The sequence below is a fragment of the Corvus brachyrhynchos genome, unplaced genomic scaffold (genome assembly GCF_000691975.1).
Source record: "Corvus brachyrhynchos isolate BGI_N302 unplaced genomic scaffold, ASM69197v1 scaffold101, whole genome shotgun sequence".
NCBI classification, from domain to species: domain Eukaryota; kingdom Metazoa; phylum Chordata; class Aves; order Passeriformes; family Corvidae; genus Corvus; species Corvus brachyrhynchos.
The window spans coordinates 5,198,672-5,224,692 of record NW_008237239.1 but is presented as its reverse complement, the minus strand read 5'-3'; the positions used below and the strand labels follow the sequence as shown (position 1 = coordinate 5,224,692).

The following is a 26,021-nucleotide window of genomic DNA, read 5'->3' as shown; positions in this document are numbered from 1 at the left end:
GATGTATTTTTTTCTTTTAAGATACAGGGGTTTTCTAGTTGTCCTCCCTGTAGCTGTTCATTTTGGAGTCTGTTCTTGGTCAGTTACCCAAACAGAATGTGTTGTCTGAGCCTTATAAAATGACATTTGTAACTGAAAGCATCCTACATCTTGCCTTTGTCTCAGCTGCATCATACTCAGACTGTTCTCCTCCAGTGAGAAACAGATCCCTTCAGATGTGTCAGCTTATTTTGCTCTCAAATGGCAAGCTCACAGTATGAAGCTGAAATTCTCATTTGTCCCAAGTGTATTACTTTGTGTCTGGTTATTGCACATCATCTCCTTTCTACTTTCCAGGCCTCAAATTTATGTAGCTTTGCTTGTATGATGCTCCTTTTCTCTGAACTGAAAAACTGTTTGTCAAAAGATACTATCTTGAGCACACTGCAAAGCTCAGCAGCTTGGGAGACAGTGCCTGGGAGCTAATGTTCTGGAAGACTTCACTCTCCTGATGCAAACTGCAGAAATTAGGCTCTCATTCATTTGCAAAAACACATGGCTGTTGAATTCTTCTAGAGGTCTAATACTGTGTTCAAGGTTTGGAACAGTTTTTAGTCATGCTACACTGTTAAGAGCAGAATGGGAGATTATTCAGGCCTTGGAACATAATTTGCATGAAGTGACCACTCCACAAGCAGTGGTGGAACCAGTGTTTGTTCTTCAGCTGTCTTACTGCAGTGTATGCTTCTGAACATATGTGCAACTAACACTGAGCATATGCTCTCTACTTGCAGGGAGGTAGTACAGGCAAATTGTGTCCGCTGGAAGAAAAAGTTCTTCTTTATGTGCAAAATCAGTGCCAGTGCCACAACAGGGATTCTGGATACTTGCACTTGCAGGGTGTCTGTACGGAAGGTAAATAGATTTTTTCACCTCCTTTCCTCTTTTCTTGTGCTTTTTTTCCTTTGCTTTGTTTTAATTTTTGAATGTCTGATAAACTTCATAAAGCAAATTTTAGCTGCAATCACATCAGGTATTCCTTTAGTCAAAATTTTGTAGTAATCTTATTACTTACTTTATTTTGACTAATTCATGGGGGTTTTATATTCTTATTGAAGAAAACCCTTTTTCCAGCAGGGCAGCAAAGGAATTACTCCTCAGTGTTTATAAAGTTAGCCCTTGATTGATACTTCCATTAAACAGCAGTAAGCTTAGAAGCCTTGAACTGTGCTAAGTACCAGAATTTTGCAGGCAGCACGTCCTACCTTTGGGGCCAGACCTTGTAAGAGCCAAATGCCAGCTGGCATCAGGCACTTGCCCTTCCTCTCTCCAAGACAACAGTGTCTTGCTGGCCTGCTCCAAAGGCATTATGAATATTAAGGTCTAAATGACAAAAGCATAGTCTAGCAAATGTGTGGTGAGATTTAAAAAAACCAAACCCAAACAAAAATCCTGAGTCAGTCTATTTAATGGCTTAATGGTGTGTCTTTTTTCCTTTTTTTTCTAGGAATTAAAAGGAGGAAAGGCATACGCAAAGGTAAATTGAGATGTAGCTAATTTTGCCTACAGATAAGCTTTTCTTTCTTGCCATTTTATGCCCTTTTAAAGTAATTACAGAATAGTACGTAATACCCATGATTTCATTATGTGCATTGTAGTGACACAGTGTTGTTGGAACTTTCAATCAGTGTGTTTAGTAAGTATGTAACAGTGTTATACCACCAGAACTTTTTTCTTCCAAGCTGGTATGCGGAAGGGGTTAGTAAAAGTATACATTTACATTCACATTAAAAAATAAAGAAAACTCTCCTCGTTCTTTTTCTCTTTCTGCACTTTAAATTTTTAACTGAAAATGGAACTATGCTGGATTTTACACTCAGGGGTTTTTTTCTGCTTTTTGCCTCAGTCCATTCCCTTTAATAGGCATCCTCTTACACATATTTGAAAGAAACTGCTACTGAGTGGTACTCAATGTGTAATTATCAAGTACCTTCATTTAGTCAAATGCTTACTACTAACTTTGTCATTTTCTCTTAACAGCTGGGATTTGCAGATCTAAATCTAGCAGAGTTTGCTGGATCGGGAAATACCACTCGTCGCTGTTTACTGGAAGGTTATGATACCAAAAATACAAGACAAGATAACTCCATTCTTAAAGTAACTTATTTCCTTTATCATACTTAAAGCAATAAAGCAGAGAACAAGTGGTATTTTTAAGCACTTAATGAAATTTAAAACTTATTTGCTGAACCTCTTTCTGGGAGGAAAGCTATTTAAAGTAAAACCAGAAGTGTTGTTTAGAGACAATCATTAAAATCCACACAGTCAAAACCAGAATTTGTCCTACACTTTGAAATGGAGCTGAATAGCTGTAAAAGAAAAGCTTTTAAAAGGTGTTCCTAGTCTAAGGGGAGCTGTAAAATGAACAAATTAATATATGGTATCTTCAAGACTGAGCAACTTTCTGTGCACCTTTCTGAGAGTGAATCTATTAATTGGCTTATTTATGTACAAGCCACCTTCAATACCTCCATGACTCCTGGGATTTTCCTGTTTTTATTTGATAGTAATCACTGTAACAGTTGGGGAGAATTCTTAAAAGAAACCCACTCTGACATTCTCTTCCATTAGTCCAGGGAGCTAAAAAACTGAATAAGCTCCATAAACCTGAAAATAATTCCATTAAGAATGTTTCAGGCAATTAAAAAAAAATTCTTTTCCTACTGAGACACTGGGATTAATTTCCCATATTATTCAGTATACTGTCTATGCATGGATTTTCTCATCTCTGACAGTCACAGACTGTCCAGAACACTTGTAATTGATGGCTTTGACCTGCCTAACAGGCCTTCAATGCACTGTGTCCTATGGCTTATCTACCCTGTGTGGTTTTGCTGTGTCTCTGATGTTAGCACAACCTGTCCTGAGAGCCAGCAGTTTGCTGAACACCCTCAGCAAAGAACATATTCAGCACCTACTGGTCTAAACAATACTCTTGTTTGCTCATTCAGGTTTTAAGTTTCTTGGCTCTGTTTTTCCCTTGAAGACATCTTAATTATTAATAATTCTAAGGTTCTCCTTGATCTATGTGTCTTTTTCAGAATCTTGTATGTGTAAATATCTTACTTTAAATGGTATTTTGTGTTGTTTGTATGCCTACTAAGAAAAAAGATGTAGTTGTTTGCCTTAGTGTGTTTATTTGCATGTATGATTATGGCATTTTGTTTTCCTTAAATGTAACATTTGTGGCAAATATAACTTACTTACATGACCATGTATGTGTCACAGACCAATTTTTCTTTTCCTTATGGTGGATTTTGTTTTCTTTATGTGTAGGTTTTGATCAACATGCAGCTGATGTCTGGAGACCCGTGCTTTAAAACGTAAGTTTGTAAAAAATCTCTGTGGGGTGGTGTTTTGATTGTACATTCCATGTTGAGAATTACACTTCTGATTTATGTTTTCACATCTCTCCTTTCTGGCAACAGTACTTTAAAAAAAAAAAAAAAAAGGCACAAATAAATGGCACGGTAGCTGAATAATGACTTACATGGTAAAATTGCCAGTAGAAGCGTCATAGAGCTTCTTGCTGTTAGATACTTAGTATCAAGCACAGAATACTTGCCTGTATCTCTGTAATGTAAAAAAAACCACTTCAGGGAAACTGTTCCTGCAGCAACCTTATATAAATATACTTGGTACGGGGTGATCTGACTAATCCTTGTGTCTGGAAAAGGTGCTGCTATACCTTTTATTCACAAGTCTCAGGTGATTTTGAAATATTCATTTGCAAAAAAGACCCCAACAAACACAACAGAAGCGTGATTCAACTTAGTACAAGAGAATGCACTTACAGACATTTAGTTAGCAAAGACATTCTGCAAGTTAGTAAAAGATGCAAGAGGTAACCTCTGAGGGGGCAGGTAGCTAGGAAAATTCACTGCCATACATTGAGGATCCTTTGACCTTGTCCTTAATCTGTAGTTAAGGAAGTGTAATAGTTGTGCTGTGATTCTGTACCAGTCCAGCTTAGGTGATTCACCACAGAACTCTTAAATGTACCCTTACCTGACTAAATGTCCTTTCTTTTCTCTTCTACCAACCTTTAATGAGAAGAATAGAACACTGAACACTGTCGAATCTCATCTTGTGCTTATTGAATAAATAGCAAGAGGATATTATCTGAATTTGTCTGACTGGGCAAAACTTTTCTGTATCCCTAGTTACTTAGCACCTCTTTTACTTCAGAACAACTTTAGTACATTTACTTTAGAGTCAGACCTACTAATAAATATGTCACTGGAACTGATGAACAATTCCTCAAAGGCTTAAAATCATTAGTCTTGGATACTAACAAAGAAATGTATTTCTGTTTTTTACTGCCTAGTACTGAAGGAGTTTAAATTAGTACCTAAATAGCTTTCTGAACTCCTAGGAAGAAATCGCTAACTCAAATTATTCAGACTTGGCATTTTCTTCCAAACTGGTGATATAACCGCTTCCTGGAACATAAACTTTCACCACAAACGGAACAAAAAATTTATCTAATCCAGATGTCCTTTGTAGAAGGAAAAATGAACCTTAGAACAGTTTCACAATCTGGAACCAACTACATATTTTATGAAGAAGCCTCGAAGCCTTGGGGTTTGATATGGGATGACATCCCTGAAACCATTCCGTTCTTGCTTTCAGAAGTATGTTATACAGTTAAGTCACACAGGCACTGTATTTCTAGACGTGCTTTTTTCTTTCTCTATTTACTTTCAAACATAACCTAAGAAGGGCTATGTTACTCTACATGAAGACAGTGACTAATTTATTGAATATGTCAAATCTAAAAATGTCAACCCACCTGTATGCAGACCAACAGTCTGTTCCCAAAGTAGGAAACAACAAAGCATAAAAAACCCCCTGTAGGTAACATCTTGAAATGTATTTTGGTTGTATTTGCTCGCAAGAAATTGCTTGCGCTTTGTCATTTTCTAATAAGTTTCTTTTGCACTAGCAAAACCCAAACTAAGAGGTTTAGTATTTTAATAAAATCTCCCTTTGGGTCTTGGTATTAACTCAAACAAGCATTTAAGCATTATTAAAAGCCTTTTAATATTGAACTAAAATATAAATTATGTCATACATTATGCTTTTTTATTTTGTAGGAGGTAGAATTTAGAGGGCAATACATGGAGATGGTTCATAGACCCCTTTATTAGGAGCTGGGAGGGCTATCAGCCCAGAATCATTTCCTGTCCTGTAACAGGGATGAAACAAAGCCAGGAGTACATCACAGCACACAAGCCAACTTGGCCAACTGTTGTGCATGCTGGGGTTTTTTTTACGTACCACCTTTTATGTGTATTCCATCAAGTACTGAATTACATATATTCTTAGCATGTAAACTGTCCTGTGATTCATACACTTAACAAAAATAAGAAACAACTTCAAGTTAAAGACATATCACTCCACCCATCATCAGAAAAGGAAAAGCCTTTCCCAGGATCTCCAGAAGCCTGAGGGCTGAGCAGATTGATTCTGTAAAATGTCCTTAAGCTCAATAGCAAAAGCTACTTTTTTTGTTCATTTCTTTCAATAGAGGACTAGGCAGCATGTTTTCAGAAAAGAATTGCAGGTCTGTTAAATTGATGCACAGTATGAATTATGCCAACATATTTGAAATGAAAACTATGTGCTGATCGATTTGGAAGGATTACAACAGAAGTACAGCAAATCTTAACCACCTTTTTTTCTTACAGACCTCCTTCCACAGCAACATCTATAGCAATTGCTGGAGAATCAGAGTCTTTGCATGAAGACAGGAAAGGTGGAGAAAATTTAAAAGTAGCGCATCTGGGTATAGCAGGTATAGAATAATGCTCTTAATTTTTCAATGCTTTTATAACTGGCATCATAGTTTCAAGGAGATGTACAAAATACTTCAAATCTGAAAGGGATGCTGACAGTTGGCCTGCAGAGGAACCTTCTTACATGGCTTGTGAGTTTCTACTTCAAGCACAGCTGAAATTTTATGCAGGTTAGCTTTTCAGACAGAAAACGTCTGGCACAACATTCTATTATGATACTGGAGAAAAGCATGGTCATCTCTTTAATATTGACACTACACAAATCTACAGCTACATTTCATACAAATCTTTCTAACCCAATGGTACTCTCTGTTTTGCTCAGATACATATTATGATTTTTATTTTTTAAAGAAGGTATATTCATTAACATTTTTGCAGCACTTCAATCTTCAAAAGGTTTGTAGAAAATCAGTGTCAAGTCTGTAATTCCTCTGGGAAATGTGACTTTTGAATCTAATCAAGATTACAGAGAAAGTAGCAATAAAGCTGGCTTTAGGAACACTGTCTGACTTGCACATGTTGCAGATGTCTCATCAAAGAGTGCCTCAGTCCCAGATGAACTTGGTGCATATGGACATTCCAGAACATCAAGCTATGCAAGTCAGCAATCAAAACTGTCAGGTAGCTGTTCACAATTTTGTTATGAGTTGTTGGGGATTATTTTTCTTTCACAGGCTTAGACAGGAGAAAATTAGTTGACTTTATGTTTTAAAAAGGGTTTGGGTTGAAAGCATTTTCCTAGGAGTTTCAGGTGTGGCAAGGGTAACATTTTTTCCCCTCTTAAAATTACACTGGATTATCTCTTCAGATGCAAGACAGCTTTTTGCCTTCGCTCCCTCCAATTAAGGTATCTGAATGAGATTTTCACCTCTTCCATGAGTAAAAAAAATGGAGACTTAGCTCTAAAAGCTGAAGGGGATGGTATTTGTCATTCTACTTGTTATGATATAAACAGGAATTACTTAGAACAAAAAGAAAATGGCATGTGTTAGAATACAAAACCTGAAGTCAGTTGTCTAGTTGATGCATGCACATACATTCATAGGGCTTTTTGAAGTCCCTTCAGAAGACAAAACACAAATTCCGGTTTTAGGATGGACCTGGCCTGTCAAGAACATACGTAACCCCTCTCTCCTGCATTTTCCCAACAGGTTATAGCACATGTCATTCTAGATCATCCAGTCTGTCTGAACTCTGCCACAGGAGAAACACCTCAGTGGGGAGTACCTCAGTGGGAAGTACCTCAACAGGAACTGGAAGTATTCTAGAGCCATGTGAAGAGACTGAGCCAAAAGTAACTGAAGCTGATACTGACACATCTACTGAAGATGCACCATCGGTAAAACAATGCAGGTACACTTAATCTGAAAGCCTTATGTAGCACAAGTAAATTACTTTATTATGTCTAAGAGCTCTACATATATTTATTTTCGCAGACATCCCGTAAAGCAAGACTCTGTGGAGTCACAGCTGAAGAGGGTTGATGCTACCAGAGTTGATGCTGATGATATAGTTGAAAAAATACTCCAGAGTCAAGACTTCAGTTTAGACTCAAGTGCAGAAGGTATGGAGATCAGTAAGGAAGCTTAGGGAAAATTGACGTACATTTACAGGCCTTAGGAAAACCCATTCTCTTCACAGTCCCTGTTGTTTGTATTCATAAGGACTGTGCATGTGGCTTGCTAAATTTTCTGCTTCATCTTGTCTACCAGAAATTGAAAATACCCTCACATGACTCAGGGAGCTTTCCCAGATCATTACTTTAAGCCTAAAAGAGCAAGTACTAATCTGTGACAAAGGTAGCTCCTCCAACCTACACCATGTAGGAGTTGGTTCCTCATTACTTAAAGTATTTGCATCTGAAAGTATCAGCTACAGAACTGGTAGATTTAAAATTACTTAGATTTAGCTAGGGCAACGTTAAAGAAAGCTAACATATTTTAATTCATTTGCCTTTTAGAAGAAGGTTTAAGATTATTTGTGGGCCCTGGTGGAAGCACTTCTTTTGGAAGCCACCATCTACCTAACAGGTATGTAGCTTGAACAACTAATCCATAGGCAATACTAAATAAAAATGCATCTTATACAGCAATTATTCTGCATCTACATTCTTGATCTTTGTATCTTTCTATTCTGTATCATTTAAAAGCACTAAAAGATCTAGATTGCCAGTTTTTAAAATAGGACACAGATTAGTTCCAAAACAGAACTGATGTGTCAGCCATGAGAACTAACTTTCGGAGCTTCTGAAGAGTCTCAGTTCCAAGGTTTTCAGATGCAAGCAATGTTTCAGTATGGACACGGGAAACAGACACCAGTTTCAAATGTGAGCTCTACAACCTTACTACGTTACCCTGGAGTGGGAAGAAAATTTTAAGTGTTTTACACATCTACCTTTACAGTATCAAACTGTTACGTCTTCCTGATAACAAGCCTAATTTTCTTCAGTTTAGTTTTTCCTCACAAATCCTGTTTCCATTTGTTACATTTGTTTCAATGGTTTCTTCATCTTTCAGCTATTTGCAGTCCTAAACTCTTTCTTTTGATCATCTGCTTCAGATTGTCTTGTAGTTTAGAACCAGAGGCTTTTTTTTCTTCTCTAAACCTTCTTCAAATACCCTGATATATGACTTGACCTGAATGTGTTAATCTTCAGATGAGAAAGCACGAAAACCAGGCAATATGCTCTAATACCGTGTTTCTGCAGTCCAATGTAACTCAATATTTTTAGCTCAAGAAATTAGAATATCCTCAGTATTTCAGTAATTACTATGAACTTAGGTATAAAGGCAGCTGTTGATATATTGAGAGTCATAACATAATTGCATTTTATATGTGCACGCAATACTGATGGTTACAAGATGATTCTCATCGGGTTATCTGCAAACTGGGCATACTAATGGCTGTCTAGGATCACATGAATGGGTACAGAACACATTCCTGTAGCATACAGAGATCTGTCCTAGTGCAGTTGCCAGAACAGTCCACGCACAATACTATACTAAGGCAGAGCTTACCCTATTAATTTTTTACATAGTACTGCAATTTGCTGTGGAAAACCATCCAGTATGGGCTGTCACCTGGGAGGTGAGAGAGTTCAATTTACAATTCAGAATAAACAAACAACTGAAGATGTTTTTCTTGTTTTTTAATGTAAGATGATGATCACTTTCTGGTTTTTTTAGACCCATTGATTTGTTTATGGATAAATGTATATGAAGAGTATTAGCTGCATATGATATAGCTGTGGGGAGGGGTACCCTAAAGGTGATGTTTAAGAAATTCTAGTGAAGTCCAACAGTAACTTCTTGTTCAGTAACATTAGTTTTTGTTCATTTTGACTGTAGTACAAAAAAAAAATCTCTTTAATGCATTAAAATGTAGGTGACTCCATGGCATGGTAATAATGACAAATGTTTTCTACCCTTCACATTTAGCTGGTTTGATATTTCCTGTTTGGGTGGAGAGGTTTTGTTGGGGTCTTCTTGGAAGGGCTGTTGGTTGGGTTGTTTAAACAATACACTTCCTGATATGTGATACTTGCTATTTAGCTTTCATTTAAATTAACATTGAACTAACTTTTTTCAAACTTTCAGAGTAGGATCTGGAGCATATGAGCAGGTGGTGATAAAACGCTAAACTGGATGTCAAATGAGGAAAACTTGGAACCCTGATGTTGATACTTCTGGTAGTGTTTGCTCTGTTGCAAGAGCTGAGAAAGACAAAATGAACTCAATGTACTCTTTTTCTGAAAAGCAATGGAATGCCTCTTGCTCATAGAGCATCACCTTCTGTGGTATGATGGCAATGTTTAGCTAGGTGTACCTTGTGAGACCACTTGGACCATTTCTGTAAACTCTGATGTTAGTGGAATTACTTAATATCTGTGAAACATCTGTGGAAGCATGATGAAACAAGTCCCATTTCAATGATTTATGTAAGAGATCACTTGTGGTGATGGACTTTGTTCATAATGTCTTTTCTAAAGAAACTTCCCAAAGTTGGTTGTAAAAGAACCTGAAAAAAATAATTACTCAATTTGATCCTACATGTCATTTTATTTTTACAGAAGCTAATTCCTCATATTGAGTCAGTTTTTATCAGGTCAGAATTATGGCCTCCAAAAAACAGGCCAGCTATGTTTTAACATAACCAAAACCTTCTCTTAAGAGTACTGAGCACAACTTCATTGTGAGGTTCAACAAAAGAGGTGAATGTCACATACATTTAAAACAAATCCCCAAAACTAAATAGATCGAAAGCAGCCACTAATCAGTTGTGCTAACTGTAAATTAAGTCTACAGGCTTAAATGCATCAAATGTGACATTTTTTTGTTCAAGTGATGAAAAAAGTGAGCTTCCACACCAAAACACTAAGGCACAGTAGTGTATTATCAAGAAAGTTGCCTCGATTGTTAAATCTGGAGTTCAGCAGCTGCTCCCACAGAAACTCACTTCAATAATGCATGAACATTGAGATGCAATGGGATGGTACTGTTTACAAACCTAGTCAGTAGTTTACTACCACTTAATGTTTTTTATTGTAGCTTAAGCCTTCACAGTCAGTGCTTTGCTTATGTTTTGAATGTGCCTTGCGGGATTGGGGGTGTACAGGGAGATTAAACAATTTACTAAGGAATTTAAGCTTTAAAACTAGGTAAGCATCTCTACTATCATTAATATAACTTGTTAAGAGAAGCACTTTATTGTAGACCTATCTGCACACTGAAAAGGTCTTGGTGTGCAACAGCTTTGCTATTTTCTTTTGCTATCTGTCCACTGTCACATTAGGTCAATGTACTGTATTTAAATTTGCACAAGTAGTCATTTGCCTGACAGGCAAGAGCAAGCTCTTTAAATTTTCATTGAGAATATGAAAGAATCCATTTTTAGAAGGATGTGTTAGGTGTAATTAATTGTAAACTGCAAATGACTTAATTTTTTTTTTTACATTTAGTGGTACTGTTTATCAGTTAAAGCCTGGAATAACTAGAAATAGTGTGGCAACTTTTGAAAGCTCAGAATGAGCAAAATTTGAAGCAGAGTGGTGTTTGACACCTTTTTATTGATGTAAAAGTAGGCCATGTTTAATAGGTTAAATTAGGAAAAGCAGACTTGGTTTTCCAGAAATCCATGGCAGAATTATTAAAATTTTATTTGTATTTTTAAGGAAATTTCAGATTTTAAAGCTAGAATACTGTTATTGAATATGATGAATATGAGCTAATTCTCAGTTTTGGTACTTGCATACTTTTATTGCTACTGTTAATTATAATCTCTTTGGAGTATCTAATTAGGTAAAAGAATTAATACAAAGATTCTATTTTAGCTGCTCTTAATAGAAGTGTGTGGTATTATCAGTTTCTGTTCTCCATAGGAATTTTAAACAGAAACTACTCAACTGCTGGCATACAACTCTCTCTCACAACATTATAGTCTCCTTTCCTGTTAAATAACTAATTCATACCAAAAGAATGCCATTACAGGCAGAATATGTCAAGAATTTGAATACTTGCTTTCAGTACTCTTTAACATTGCTGTACGTGTTGGCAAATCTATTAAAACCAGTAGTAGTTAAATGGTGGTTTACTTACATTTACTAGGAAAACTACATGTAGTTTGAGGAAAACAGACTTTTAAAAAACACTGTACAGCTACTTATGTAATTCTGAAGGAAATTTCCATAGCCCATTCTATTTTAAGTTAAACAACACAGCTAATTGTCATAGATTAGATAACTTGTTTACTAGAAACAGTATTTTCTTGCCTGAGCAGATCTTTTAAGTAGTAGGGAAGTTGACATAAAAACCCAGCTTTTCATAAAACTGTATCCTAGTAATTTATTCTCCTGACTTGACTTACAACTCTTCATGAAGTGATTATGTAATTGTGCATCATTAAAGTGGAACATAACCTTCACATTTAGGTGTTGTATTTTCTTTTTAGTAAACTCTTATATGAATACTGGAGACTTTCATGTTGTAAACTGTTTGGGATGTGCTGGTGGATTATGGAATTTTTTAACTGTATTTAAATACAAATCTCTCAGACATTCAATAAACTCATGTCTTCAGCTTGGAATAAGTACCTAAACAATTGTCTCTTTTTTTTTTTAAATGCAAAAAATGACAAACTTAATTGGCAGTTTGAATCCATTTCAGTTTCTCTTCCAGTTAAGGATGACTTTTTAAAATGCTTTGCCTTTTTCTGCTTCTGAGTTTTCACACAGTTTCAATGACATCTACATTATCAGGAAAATGTGTCATTTAGATCCCATTCTTTTCCTAATGTAGAAGGAAAATCTTTAATTTGTAACACTGATCAGAAGTATCCTGTTCAGCTATTCTGACCAAAACCAAACAATAGCTATACACCTTATTTCCCTTATATTCAGGATACTGCACTGTTTTCTTGATGGTAGTGTTGGGAGATTTTTCTGGTTGTCTTGTGGAGTTTTGTTCTTGTTAACTTTTTTCCATCTGCTGTATTTGGATTTTACAGTTTTGAACAACAGCTGCACATGAGAACAAAAAATATTTCAGGTACACCAGAGCCAGGTTAGCATTCACAATTACAGCAGTTCTTAAATTTTTTATTTTTTTTCCAAAGACAGAACAAAGATGCCAGTTTCCTATTTCAATTCAGCTGGAACAACATTTGGTTTTCATCAAGGCTATATACTCATCTTGAAAAAGGCATCTATAGATTTCATAGAAATTAAGAAAAAACTTGCCCTAAACCTGTCTCACTCACATTACTCAGCACAACACAGTAGATGACAAAACAAACTATACTTGATAGCTACAATAAGGCAATAGAAAGCAAACAGAAATACTTCATTTTCTTCATGAGAACTAATTATTTCCTTTTAGCCCTTGATACTCTACTTGAAACCCCTATGAGTGACTGTTACCTTTGTCAGAAGCACTCACCTGCACTCAATGAGAGGTGCTGACAGATAAATACTGCTGATGGAAGGTTAGAAAAGATTGTGTGGTCTAGTTACAATAGAGAACACACCATTTGACAGCTTCTAAAAGAACCACTTTCTTTACTTTAACTGAACTTTGTATGAGGAATCTGTGATCTAATCATCTTCATCTTCACATTCAATATTGACCATCACAGCAGAACCATCACTGCTCAGTGTGACCTTGCCAGCAATAAGCTTGCATAACTTCTCAAAGGTACCACAAAGTCGATTCACTTTGGGAAAAGAAAAGATTGTTGCAAGGGGTATGTAAACCTCATTTCCGCTGACAAATGGTTCCATGTTTTTTTCAACAACCAGTTTTCCAAGATAGTCTGAAAAACAGTCCACTGAAGGTTGGAATTTGGATTTTCTCTCAGGATCGTTACCGTACTCCTCATGTTTTGACATTAAACGGTGCTTAATGATTTGAGCTGTGAAAATAACTTCACTGATCACTGCATTCTGCAAGTACTTCTCATCTTTGAGACTTGGGTACACTGCTTTGAAGACCTTTACAATGTACAAGAATACATAAAATATTTATCACTATCACAAGCTCAGATTTTACCATTTGCTGTCCAAAAAAGCTTCCAAAATGCGAATACAGTTTTTTATTCAATCCTATTTTGCTTATTAAACATTTCCACTTTACAGAAAAACTAGGCAATATGAGCTGGTTTTCTGTATTACAACTACACTGGCAGTTAAAGGAACTTTAAAAAAACACCCCAAAACCCAACAGGCTATACCTGCAAGCTACACTTGTAGATCAGGAGAGGTGTAAAGCCCTGCAATTCTTTACTTATTTTTAATAATTCTCTTACTGCTCACATTACTCATTATGAGGTTCTGGGGACAGTGCCATAGTGATGGAGATTCTAAACTACTTCTGAACTGTCATCTGGAAACCAAAACTATAGCATGTCATTTATTGTTTTCAGACTAAAACATTAAATATGCTCTCACAGCTGTAGGGAATGCTAAAAATAAATTATGACATTGAAATCTCTGAACTCGTAGTGTGTTCTACACTGAGCTCTACTCCAAAGCAGTTAAGGAAACTAAACAGGCACTCTCATTCCCACCAGTTTACTATGAAGTGCTTTATACCAACATGCTACCAATGAAGTTCCACTGTCTATAATTATTTCTTAGTTTCCAATTACATTTTGAAATGTTGATTTATTCCTATAAATTAGTTACATAATAAAAATTTGGTAAGAAACAAACATTAACACTCTTATTGAAACTCAAAGGATACCCATGTCAAAACTGTCTCCAAATGACCCTGTAACAGGAGATAATGAAAGCAATTTCTAATACATGTCCTAGATGTATTTTCAAGTTTGTTGAGCATTAAAGAGCACTTCATGATTCTACTAATGGCAGTAGATGACATGTGACATTTCACATGCACAGATATTTCAAATACAGAAATTATAAATGTTTTTATAGCTTGGAAACCATAAAAAATAACACCATAACACTACTATGTTTTAGTTCAGGTCACAAGTCATTTGAAGATACTTACATATTTTTACACAAAGAACTGAAATACTAGAGTATGTTCACTGAAACAAGTAATTTAAGGCCTCATAAAATTGAAAAAACTCCAACAGTATTACTTACTTTTGCATCATTACTTCATGTCAACTCTGAAAAAAGTTTGATTTATACCACATGGCATTTAGTTAGAAATGCTTTTTATTTTTTATGTATCTGAAAAATCTGTATCATTGCCAACAGGCACATAATAAGTAAAATTAATGACTAGAGGAAAAACAGCTGGCAGAAAGGAAAAATTTCATTCTAAGGATAGGAGTATCTTAAGATAAGAATGGTTATCCATATTGTCATTTGGCAAATACCCTGAAAGTTTAAGGCCTTTGTACAACTGGAAACACAAAGAATGAGACTCTCTTGTTCTGGTGAAAATTGGAGCTAGGACTGGATAGTAGCAGTAGCCCATGCTAATAACACCTCACAGGCAGTCATAGACAACTTTACTCTTTATTCATATCTCTAAAGGAAGAAAATCATACTTACTGTTTCGTAAATTACTTCAGTGGGCTTCTCAGACTGAAGAGATTCACCAGTTTGAGGATATTTTCTAATAAACACACCTATTTGGGTACAAAACCCAGCCTTCTCCATTCCTGTTGGTGGGTGCCCTACACCAGTAAACTCCACAGAGTAATCATAGCATCTAGCAGTCGCTAGAGCCCTAAAAAAGACAAATTATTCCAATTACCTGAAATATTCATCTTTCTATGTGATAAAGATGCATTCTTAAGGAGAAGCAAGACTCCAAGGCTGTGAAGGCTTGAACATAATTTCTCTTAACTCCCATGCCTGAAGATAAGCACTGTCAAAGCTTGCTGTATCAGAGCTGTAAGATGCCTACCATAGTCTGAATCATTTAGTATCAGTAATTTAGCCATCAAAACATTACTGTTTCTTCTAAAATATGTGCACAGAATGTTAATGCCCACAGTTGCTGAGTCACCAACTTGAAAGTCAGCTAAAAACTACCAATTTTCAAGAATAAAATTATTTGAGAAGAACACATTAAAAATATACACACCCCTAAACCACAAGGGACCAGTTAATAGAGAAAGTGTGGTCTGTTGTAAATATATAAAGACTAAAATCTACCTAATCAAGGTTACAACACTGTACATAACATCTAAATGAAAACTATCTTGTAGTACATCAGCCAGTGTAAACAAAGGGATGGGGCAGGGAATCAAAACTGCACCACCTACCTGCATCATTCTCCATGAAAAAGAAGAACACTAAATTAACATCTCTTGTGTCTTAGAGAGTACTGTAATATTTTTATTTCACAACACAAAGGCTTTCTCAAGTTTACAGCTCAAACCACCCCCCCATTTCTTCAGTGATATCAATACTTTTAATTCACATCTATCTAAAAGCAAAATCTAAATATACTTAAAGTCAAAGAAATTGTCACTAACGTATTCTAAAGTAGCCAATAACAGGCAGGCTTTAGTATCATTATGTAGAGAAAAATATATGCTTCCAGCTTTGCAAAACTATTTATTCAAAAATCACTGGATACTTTAAAGTGTATGGCAGAAACAACATAGTTTAATGGGAAAAACTTCCAAGATAGATACGCAAGAGTTGGCTACTGAGGTATGGCATTCTTTACTGTACCATCTATTTTCTTCCACAAATGCTTGACAGTTGACTGTTAACACAAAATCCCACTCCCTCTTTATTTTATATTTATTACATTACTGATATTAAGGGTAAGATAGATCTCATATAATCCTCTGTCATGTGCATATGATTTGCATTAAATCCTTCACTGGGCCATTATTCATTAAACTATCCTAACATGTGTTCAACATGCCCCACTACTGTGATTATTTAATAAATCTGCTTGCATACTCTGAGTGCTTTGATTACACACCATACATAGCAAGCACATTTCTTGGATTTCACGAAGAATTTCTATAGCAAGGTATTACTCAAAAAGGTTAATTGATACCTTCCTTACACTTCAACTGTGTTAATTGTAATAAAGATATATAAAAAGTAAGTAAAAGTTTTAAATTTTTTTTGCAGAGCAGTTACAGTAAAAGCCAACTTCACCACCACCATAAAACACAAAAACCAAAGAAAATGCTTAACTACTCTCAACAGCAAAGAAACCACCAAATCAGGAGGTGACACTTCACTTGACAGCAAACCACGTAAGTGAACCAGTCGGAAAATGCACAGCCATTCATTTCTTGCACTACTGGACACCCAGAGCTGTCAGAACATGATATTCAGTACCTTACCAGCTTTGAAATTGTGCTTGGTTCCACTCAAATTTGTGGTCTGGATGCCTGTATAATATCACTCCTGGAAGCAAAGGGTTAAATTCAGAATTTGGAGTACTGATCACAACTATGCTTGGAGCCATGAAACCAAACACCACTTCAGGAAACTTCTTCAGCTCTGGTTCTTCCAGGTGTTCTATTCTGGAAAGAGTAAGTTGATGTCTGTGTTTAAAAACATAATACTGTAATCCTAACAACCAGTCAAAAAAACCCCAAACCTCTATCTGTAACTTGTAATTTTACACCTGGCTCAGTAATATAAGCACTGGCACTGTGGCGAAGTGGCAGCACAGAGGTTTTTGTCTGAGCAAATCTCCTCTTGCGTTTTGTATCCTCTTCCCACCATAAGCACTATTTGAATTGCTTAGCATGGTAATTTAAACACAAGTTAGAAGATGCCCCTCTTCTACTTTATACTTTTCTAATTCTACTCTTCTGCTTGAAAGGTTTGATCGAGCATGTTTGGAGCATGGACAAAATTCCAAACTGAACTCTAATGGACTTAAAAAACTATTTTGTATTGTCCTAATACTCACAGTTCAATACACGTCACCAAGTCAAAACCAAGCATGCAAGGATCTTTATGGGCAACTGAACCATGATGCAAGGTAATAGTTAGGGATCTTTCAGATGGTTGCAAATAATCAACAGGAAGAGGAGACAATGTATGCCTACAAAAGTATTAAAAATATGATGTTACAGAAAGGACCTTAAGACAAGATAAATGCTGCATGCAAATAAACTAGCTAACACCCCGCACAGATACCTCATAAATCTCAAAAAGCTAACGACTTTACATGGATATAAAAACCAATATGCAATACAAACAGTTTTTGTAACTACATACAATAGGACAGAAGGAGCAGAAGTTAATCCAGAAGCTGTCCTTTGTGTTTACAAAAATTTCCATTATACTCTCAAGTCACTTGGAAAGCCACTTGTAAATTCTACTAATAGCTCAATTCCAGACACACAGTATGTCTGGTTTAGACAAGCAAGCTTTGCAGGGTTTTCAGGGGGAGTTTTAGACAAGCATACTACATATTTTTTCCAAGTAAAATGCACTGAGAAACCAAAGTACCTGTGCAAATTTCATTCTCAAATACTGCACTACACAAAGCACACAATAAATATTAAATATAAAAGGTTACTTCTCTTCATTCTTGAAAAAGAGCAAGAGATAACATCAGCATCTAGATCCTACATATTCACTGAAATTGTATTAACCTGCTTTCAAGAAACCCTATGTTCATCCATCAGACCAATGCTTCAAAGATCACATAAACCTCTCATTTTAGAGGCTTCTAAACCAGACACCACACACTGAGCTAAACTTCCTATTTCAAAACAATAAACAAGAACAAGTCCCCACCATTGTGACTAAAAGTTACATATACATTTCAAAGATCAAAACTGATCTTTCTGAAGACAATAATGTCAGTATAAGCATAAGCAGATATTCCCAACACCATGTATTAGTGCCTTTACAAACAGTGTTATTTCTCAGATGTGCACACCCTGAGGGCCTCTCCATGACCCAGACCTTTGGCTACATTAGGTGATGTTACGGGCACCTGCAGCCCAGGAGTCCCCAGGCACAGATCCAACGACAGCTCTTAATTTGCCAAGCTGCTATTTCTGCAATTACTCTAATTTTGAAAGCCTCTACAAGAAATGCTGCAACATGCCACTTGCATTTGGTTTGCATGGCAAGGTACGCAGGGGGCTATAGGAGAGGCTTCTCTGAGGGGAAGCCCATTCTGGAGCAGGCTCCTGGCAGGAACCTCTGGAAAAAAGGAGCCCACACTGGAGCAGCTTGGCTGGCAGGACTTGTGACCCAGTAGGGTACCCATGCTGGAGCAGCCTGCTCCTGAAGGACTGCACCTTGTGGAAAGGAACCCAGGCTGGAGCAATTAATGAAGAACTGCAGCCCATGGGAAGGACTCATGCTGGAGAAGTTCATGGAAGACTGTATCCCCCCCATTCTGGACCACATTCTGCAGCAGAGGAAGGACTCCTCTCCCTGAGGAGGAAGCAGCAGCAGAAATAACATGTAATGAACTGACTGTAATCCCCATTCCTCATCTCTCTGCAACACTGCAGGAGAGGAGCTAGGGAATAGGCAATAAAGTTAAACCCATGAAGGAGTGAGGGGTAGGGGGAAGGTGTTTTTAAAATTTCTTTTACTTCTTATCCTCCTACTCTGATTTTGATAATAAACTCAACTAATTCCCCCAAGTCAAATCTGGTTTGCTCATGATGGTAACTGGTGAATGATCTTTCCCTGTCCTTTAACTCATGAACCTTTTGTTATATTTTCTCTCCCTGTCCAGCTAAGGAAGGGAGTGAGCTCCTGGCTGCCAACCAGGGACAACCCACCACACCACTAGGTCAAGACAAACACAAACCTCAAAACAATCAGAGAGCTTACATTTTCTCTTTCATTACATTTGCACAGATATCTAACCCAGCTAACACTTCAATGCAACTGCAGAATTTCAGCATCCGGAGAAGGCTGCAATCAGCACATCCTAAATCTGCCACCTGTAAATTCAATATTAAACAATTTATAAATGCTATGTATTTCTCAGTAATTTCAGAGACTTTCATAAAATTAAAATTCCATACTTATGTCAAAATAACTTCTTAATGATAAAGCATTTCACAATCATAACTAAAATTTACAGCTGCAATCAAGCAGGATAGATGCAGACTTGAGAATTCTTTTAAAAAAATGTATATGAGGATCCTGCGAGATTTTAAAAAAATAATTAACCTTTTGTTCCTACAGCTATAAACACGTACATGTAGGGCATCCCACTGACTCTAGAGAACGTCTTTCATGTGAGTAACAATAAGGTATGATTTTGAGTATCAAAGCTGCAGCAATTTTCACATTCACCATTGCTTTTCACTGTGCTGTTCTCCCTCCAAAACACTGAGAACAGGCTCACCAGCATCCAAGCTAGCAAAGAATCAGCATAAAACAAGGTTACAGGCTCAGTCTAATGTTTAAGTGGGGAACTCTGGGGACATTCAGACCATGAAGTCAAATAATAGATATTCTTTCCTGTAAGCCAAAAAGATAGTTGAGTATGTAAACCAACCCCCACTGCTCCTTCTCAGGCTCAGTCAAGGCTGAAGCACTCTGCTGCTCTCCATGTGAAAATCCTGAGTTGTTTCTATCCAGCTTATCTACCCTCTGTGCAAACAGAAAGTTCACCCTCCCACCCCTTCCACATCCTAAATCAGAAAATTCAAACCTTTAAAGACAGATGCAACACTGGTAAATACATTCCATCTGAAAGCAGATTACAGTGCCACGACCTCATAGATTAGATTAGATTTTTATTAGCTACTAGAAGTATGATTACGTAAGTAATGCAGGTGCATCAGTTTCTTGCATGCCCCTTAAAATATTAACATCAGTTTAAGGATTAAACACTGCACACTTGAGAAGATCTTTTGCAGAAGGAAGTGGGGAGGACACATTAAAAGAGAGCCAACACTACAGAATGTTGCTTAAATAATTTAACTTTTCTCAGTGAGCAGTGAAACAAGAGTTCTGATATTTTAGTGGGGACACACATGACAACACAGGTGGAGGGCCACAAGACCTTAAGAAAGTGGAGATAAGTTAGTCTCACATAATCCCACACTCCCAATGTCACTTCTCATCTAAGACTATGTATGCAAATGATGAGGTAAACCAGGCTACACAGAACTAACAGCTCTGGAAAGCAAAACCCAACTATGCGGAAAGCAGCTTGAACCAAATTCTGCATAATTAAATTAAAACCAGAATGCCCACTACATTAAAAAACTAAGTCTAAGGCATTTCTCTTGTTTAAATAGTCTCCTCTTCACACCAAGTAACATTAATTTTATGTACCCCTGAAAAACAACGTATCACAAGGTGTCTGCTAAGACCATTTGGTTTTAACAGCTCCTCCACTACTGTTGTTTGGTAATTAGGTCAACAGGTTATTTACGCGTTTTGTCTTCCTGAGATACCAAGTGTCAACGTACTTTCAAATTTATAACCTACAGAGACAAAACATACCAACCTTCTTAGGTTTGTATTTCTCCACTAAATCTTTAACGAACTGGTGCCGTTGTTTGTACAAAGGAGGTTTAAATTTAATAATTTGTGTAAACTCTTCTTGAAAGTTCTTATCCATAATATTTTGGTAACTCTAAAATAAAAAGTGAACTCCTATTTTCTGAAGCACTTCATAACATATCCAATTACAGAGTTTGCCGTTTTCATTGGTGCTTGAGTCCCAGTTAAAGCAGGGTAGACCTGATCTGAGTTCTATTCAGAGAATGACAAAAACATTGGGATTAGCACGATTAGACTGTTCTTTCCATGTATAGTTATATAAATAACCTTATGTAAACAACTATAAATCATATACAAATCTAAAAAAGCAAATTTCATAATCTGTCACTCTCCATCCAGTACACCTGGACAGAGACTACAACCAAAGCATCTGGGCCAAGTCTGCACACAACGTGATTGCTCTACAAGGTCTTTCACACGTAAATAAAAGCATGTACTTGTGTACATATACGCACAAAAGCCGGCTCGGTGTTCAGGGCAGTCCCCCGCCGCCTCAGGAGCTAAGCGGGCCTGCTGGGCTCCCCTCAGCAGTGCCCACGTGAGGGGCCACCCGCGGCACCCACGGCCTGACCCCCCGCCGGCCACGAGCGGCCGCCCCGACGGAAGTGCGGCAGCTCCGGGGCGCGCTGGGAGCTCTTAGTGACAGCCCTCAGGGCGGGGGGATGTTGCCTAAAGCACCTCTGTGCGAGACGATAAATCAGTGTTAGCGACCGTCCGAGGGCCCACCTGTTGTACCGGTCCCTACCCGTGGCAGCCCCCCTCAGTGTAATTAAAAGGTAATTGGCGGCGGCGAGCGGTGTCCCGACTTTTTTACACTAAACCTCAAAAATCTTGCCACTCCTCATGCTACTCGCTTTGCGGTGCTGCTGTGTTTGAAGCCGTATTTGCTACGCCCCAGAGGGGAAACGCGCTATTGTGCTGGTTGCAATACGCAGTGAACTAGCCCTGTTTGGGGGAGTGAGGTAGATAGCACAAAAATCCAAAATCGATGTCGATCGGTTTCAGTAAGTCTTTTCCACACTGGGGCACATTTGTCTCTCAAAGAGCAGGCAGCTGCATGGCTGCACGGTGAAAGTAGAAAGGAAAGCGTGGCTCTAAATGTCCCATTTCTTCTGTTAACAGCATGTAAAGCGTTTACTTATCACAGGGCAGGGCTGTCACTAATCAAAATAGTGTATAGTGTAGGCCTGGGACCTAGAAGGAGGCAGGACTCTGGTGGTAGCGAGGATAAAGATTTGTTAGATAAATTAGACCATAATTCAATGCCCTTTATGATTTCAGAACATACTAGAAATGTATATGACAACTCTTGGGTAACATTTTAAGTTTCATGGCCTAGACAGACCACACGTAGCTCAGAGCAGGTCAGCTGTGCTGTTCACCCAATAGTTAAGACAGGAAACATATGTAGGTGTGCTTGCAAACTGGGAATCCAAGTGGTTCTTTCAGATATCTGAAGTTATTGCATTGTTTGAACTTCTTTGGTTTTCAGGATTTGGAATACAATAGTAGTTACCTTTTCTTTGTATTCATTTTGGTTTATGAGTGCTAGAAGTAGGGAGCTGTCTGTACGACTTTACAATTATTTTTCTTCTGTTAGAACAGCAAATCACCAAAACCAGTATGTGCAAGTTTGGCAGCCTGAGAGTAGCTACTTCAATCAGTTGGGATTACAAATGGGCAATTTGTAATATTAGCAATCTTTACTTGTACAGAAAATTTACTTTGAAGTATATTTAACATCTCCTCAATTATTTTTGTAGGATTTCTCCCCATTAAGATTTACAGACCTGCATAACCCAGTCTGGCCATGCACGGTACCTATGTTTGTACAGGAAATAATTCCCATTAAATATCTCTGACTAGTCTAGCAATTTGATTTTTACTTTTTAATTAGGTTGCTTTTTAGAAAAGAAAATGCACTGTAATTGAAATAAGGGTATGAATACCTTGTGCAAGAAAAAAAGACAGGTTGAATGCTCTTTTTTTAATATCTCAGTTACCCTTTTTGGCTGTTGAGTAATACTTTAACCCTGAACCATCACTATGTCTCAACTAGACGATTTTATAAGCCCTGCACAGTGGTTTTTTTACCTCAGAGAGATATACTAAAGTTTATTAATAGAAGTCTTCCACTTACCGGCTTACAATGCTATGGATTCTGGTATCCTGTGAAATTCTACTTGCAATTCATTGTAATGGATTCTTAAGAACAAAAAAAAGTACAGAAAAGAACAGTAGTAAAGTTTACAGTAAAATTCAATTAATAACACATTGTAAATTCACATTATGTCCTAATAGTTCATAAGAATTCACCCTGAAATGTACCACTGTAAGTGAGACCTTCAGAATTATCAGCTGTTATAATTCTGCACTATGAACAATATAATCACAGAGAAATCTTTTTTGATTGTTCCATATCAGGTGATGACATTGGATTGGAGAGCCAATCTTTGGACCACTGGCAACATGAAAGAGATGGTGAGCACTATTCGTTCGCAATTTTAAGCTGGACAATCTGCTTTGACTCAAGGGTGTCTGACCTACTTGCTTAAAAAAGTATTGAAAAATTCTTCTGATTTTTCCCCATTAAATCAAATACATTTTAAAAATTATTTTCTCACTGAAAATAAGTTTCTTTGATTTAGTCTAGTTGTGGTTAAAGTTTTGGGGTTTTTGGTTTTTATTTTCCCTTTATGCAGTGGTACATCTACTTAACAGTCTCAAGACATCATAGAATAATTTATGTTGGAAGGGACCTTTAGAGGTTACCTAGTGCATCCCCTACTTAAAGGAGGTCCAAATCAATGAGGTTACTTCAAAACTTCAGTTTAAATGTAATTTTCACATTACAGTCTGTAATTTCAAACTGAATATTCAAATCGTGTTAGTTCAATGTGCCACAAATTAAGCAGGTTTTCTTTAGAGAAGCCTGTTACTTTTGTACCATACACAGAGCAGCAAATGATTTGACTATACTGGAATAAACGCACCTCACTGTATAAAGTCATGAATCAAGAAATCTTAAACTGCTGACACTTAATTCCTTCAGTAACTGGGATGAGAAAGACAAATGTATGCAATTCCAGTACTTTCCCCATAAAGTTGCTGTGCATATAATTAAATCTGATAGCAAAAGAAACCTAATGCAGCACTGCTGCCAGGAGACACTAGTCCATATTGACATTTGACAGAAATATACATACAGCAATACTGCTTAATCTATAATTCCAGAGCTAACCACCAGTGCTTTCAACTCAAATTCAGAGGATGTTTAGTGACTGAAGTACTAGTATTTTTTCTCCTCTGCTTCAACTAACACATTTGGTCCATTTGAAAAAATTCAGAATTCGTATGTTTGAATGAAAAATGAAGCTGCTCTTACACATAATTCACCATCCTCTTACTCTTTTATAATTATATATCATTCCTTGCAGTTTGCAAGTGAAAATCACCTCATTTTGAGATTCTTGGGTTTGGTTCTTGGTTTGGTTTTGTTTTTCTTTTTGTCTGTACTCTATATAAAAACCAGCTGGGATGCCTGAGGGAAGGAAATCTAATTTGGAGCAAATGGATTTATAGGTTGAAACTGTATGAGGTTTCAGCATCACCACCAAAGAGTAAAAAAAGTATAAAAACATTATCTTATAGAGAGTAAAAAATACTGAGGTTTGGAACATACTGGCTAAGTATTCCAACAAGAAAACATAAATGCATGAAAACACAATTGGGTAATATAAACTGCAACAGAAGTATGGGCTGTCTTGAAGTGGTTATACAATATAAATTAAGGATGTGCTCTAAACAACAATAACAAAACCACTCATGTTCAAAGAAAGGTTACTACTCCAGCTAACTGCCTCCAGAACAAGATCACTGTTACAAAGACACTTTCTTAGAACTAGTTTTTGTGTTTCATTCTCTGATTTGATATGAGATTGTTAAATGGGTATTTACTGCATCAATATGGTAGAGCCATGTAAGTAATGAAGATTTTGGGAACGTCTTTGGAAATCAGCCAAGATAGGAAGAGGAGGCCAAAAGGAGACTAGTGGTTATTCCTAGAAAAGAGGAGTGAAAAGCCTTGATAGCAGAGCAGGCAGCTTAGAGAAACCGTTACATGCCAGGGCCCTGATAAGAACACTTTTCTGCAACAGTACAAGCTCTAATGTACTTGAAGGGCCAGGGTAATGAAAATAAACTGTCTCTCAAGGTTTCAATGTGTAATGAAGAGTGAAGGTATTTTAATGTTACTTCCAAGAGTATTTATCTCCTCTTTTCTAAATTAAAAATCTAGCATAGCTTTAGCACATAGAGATGCTCTTCCCATGGATGATTTCATACCACCTTCTCCCTGTACCTGTTTCCTGATGCGCTGAGCAATGGGGAGCCTTTCTCTGAATATACTTTGCCACATTATGCCCAGCTTGCAGTCATTTCACTGGACTTCCAGTTTATTTTTGCATGGTCATTTGATGTTTAGAGTATTTTGGCAATTCTTCTCAATCATGCATTGTCTCCCTTTTGTACTTTAGGTTTAAAGACTGACACCAAAGTATGTAACTAGTTGTATTGAGTTTGGGGTTTTTTGGTTTTGCAGGCAAAACTGGAGGATTTTCTCTTTTGTTAGTAATTATATGTAGGCAGTGATTCTCTCTTAGCTGTTTAACCTAAGTCTGCTTGTTCCAAGTCTGTATGTAGTATTATGAGTTTCAGAAAGAGCTGTTGATCTGGAATTGAGCAGCAGGGGACAGTTACTGTTTGCTGGGTGTCCGACAGGGTTCTCAGAAGCTGCTCAGCCAGGTCCTGGCCAGGGGAGTGGGCCTCGTACCCAGCATTAGTGTTAAGTGAACAGGCTGGGCCGTGCCCTGGCCATCATTGCCCCCCTAGGCTCCTGCACACTGAATGTGTCCAACATTTCTTCCTTTCCCCTTCCCTAGTAGGGAAGCTGTGGATGCCCCATCCCTTCAAGGCCAAGTTGGATGGGGCTCAGAGCAGCCTGGTCTAGTGGAAGGTGTCCCTGGCCATGGCAAGGGGCGTTGGAACTAGATGGTCTTCAAGGTCCCCTTCCAACCCAAGTCATTCTATTATTTCTTTGCTTCTCCACTGCTGTGGAGGCAGAAGTGGCCAGCACCAGCTGTGCCGCGGCCTCATTCCCAACGACAAGGGACCGAAGGGACCAGTCTCCAACTTTGCTAAATCGGTGGCTCAGTCTACTGAACTCCGTGTAACGG

General features: G+C 37.4%; 3 protein-coding genes across 7 annotated transcripts in view; 2 read left to right on the top strand and 1 right to left on the bottom strand.

Moving 5' to 3' along the window:
• Positions 1-448: 448 nt before the first annotated feature.
• On the top strand, positions 449-11,930 carry FAM102B (family with sequence similarity 102 member B). Its single transcript, XM_017729755.1, has 10 exons — positions 449-894; positions 1,487-1,516; positions 2,020-2,136; positions 3,316-3,362; positions 5,730-5,836; positions 6,363-6,458; positions 6,989-7,190; positions 7,274-7,401; positions 7,798-7,867; positions 9,434-11,930. The coding sequence occupies exons 1-10, from the start codon at positions 721-723 to the stop codon at positions 9,474-9,476; spliced, it is 1,014 nt and encodes a 337-aa protein (XP_017585244.1). The 5' UTR covers positions 449-720; the 3' UTR covers positions 9,477-11,930.
• Positions 11,931-12,408: 478 nt separating this feature from the next.
• The window catches only part of HENMT1 (HEN1 methyltransferase homolog 1), a 14,573-nt gene continuing 960 nt past the window's right edge, over positions 12,409-26,021 (bottom strand). The window contains exons 2-9 of one of the 5 annotated variants that reach the window (XM_017729751.1): positions 24,745-24,848; positions 22,928-22,992; positions 20,732-20,979; positions 19,096-19,208; positions 17,201-17,335; positions 16,623-16,805; positions 14,857-15,034; positions 12,409-13,320 (exon numbers count right to left, since the gene is read on the bottom strand). In XM_017729751.1, coding sequence (XP_017585240.1) covers positions 12,925-13,320; positions 14,857-15,034; positions 16,623-16,805; positions 17,201-17,335; positions 19,096-19,208; positions 20,732-20,845 — 1,119 coding nt within the window. In that variant the 5' untranslated portion in view covers positions 20,846-20,979; positions 22,928-22,992; positions 24,745-24,848 and the 3' untranslated portion in view covers positions 12,409-12,924. The remainder of the gene's footprint in view (positions 13,321-14,856; positions 15,035-16,622; positions 16,806-17,200; positions 17,336-19,095; positions 19,209-20,731; positions 20,980-22,927; positions 22,993-24,744; positions 24,849-26,021) is intronic. The other 4 variants (XM_017729752.1, XM_008630229.2, XM_017729753.1 and 1 more) reach the window with 4 other exon arrangements.
• Positions 23,242-26,021, top strand: part of PRPF38B (pre-mRNA processing factor 38B) — a 12,281-nt gene continuing 9,501 nt past the window's right edge. The window contains exon 1 of the mRNA XM_017729749.1: positions 23,242-23,268. Within this exon, the coding sequence (XP_017585238.1) occupies positions 23,257-23,268 (12 nt within the window). The 5' untranslated portion in view covers positions 23,242-23,256. The remainder of the gene's footprint in view (positions 23,269-26,021) is intronic.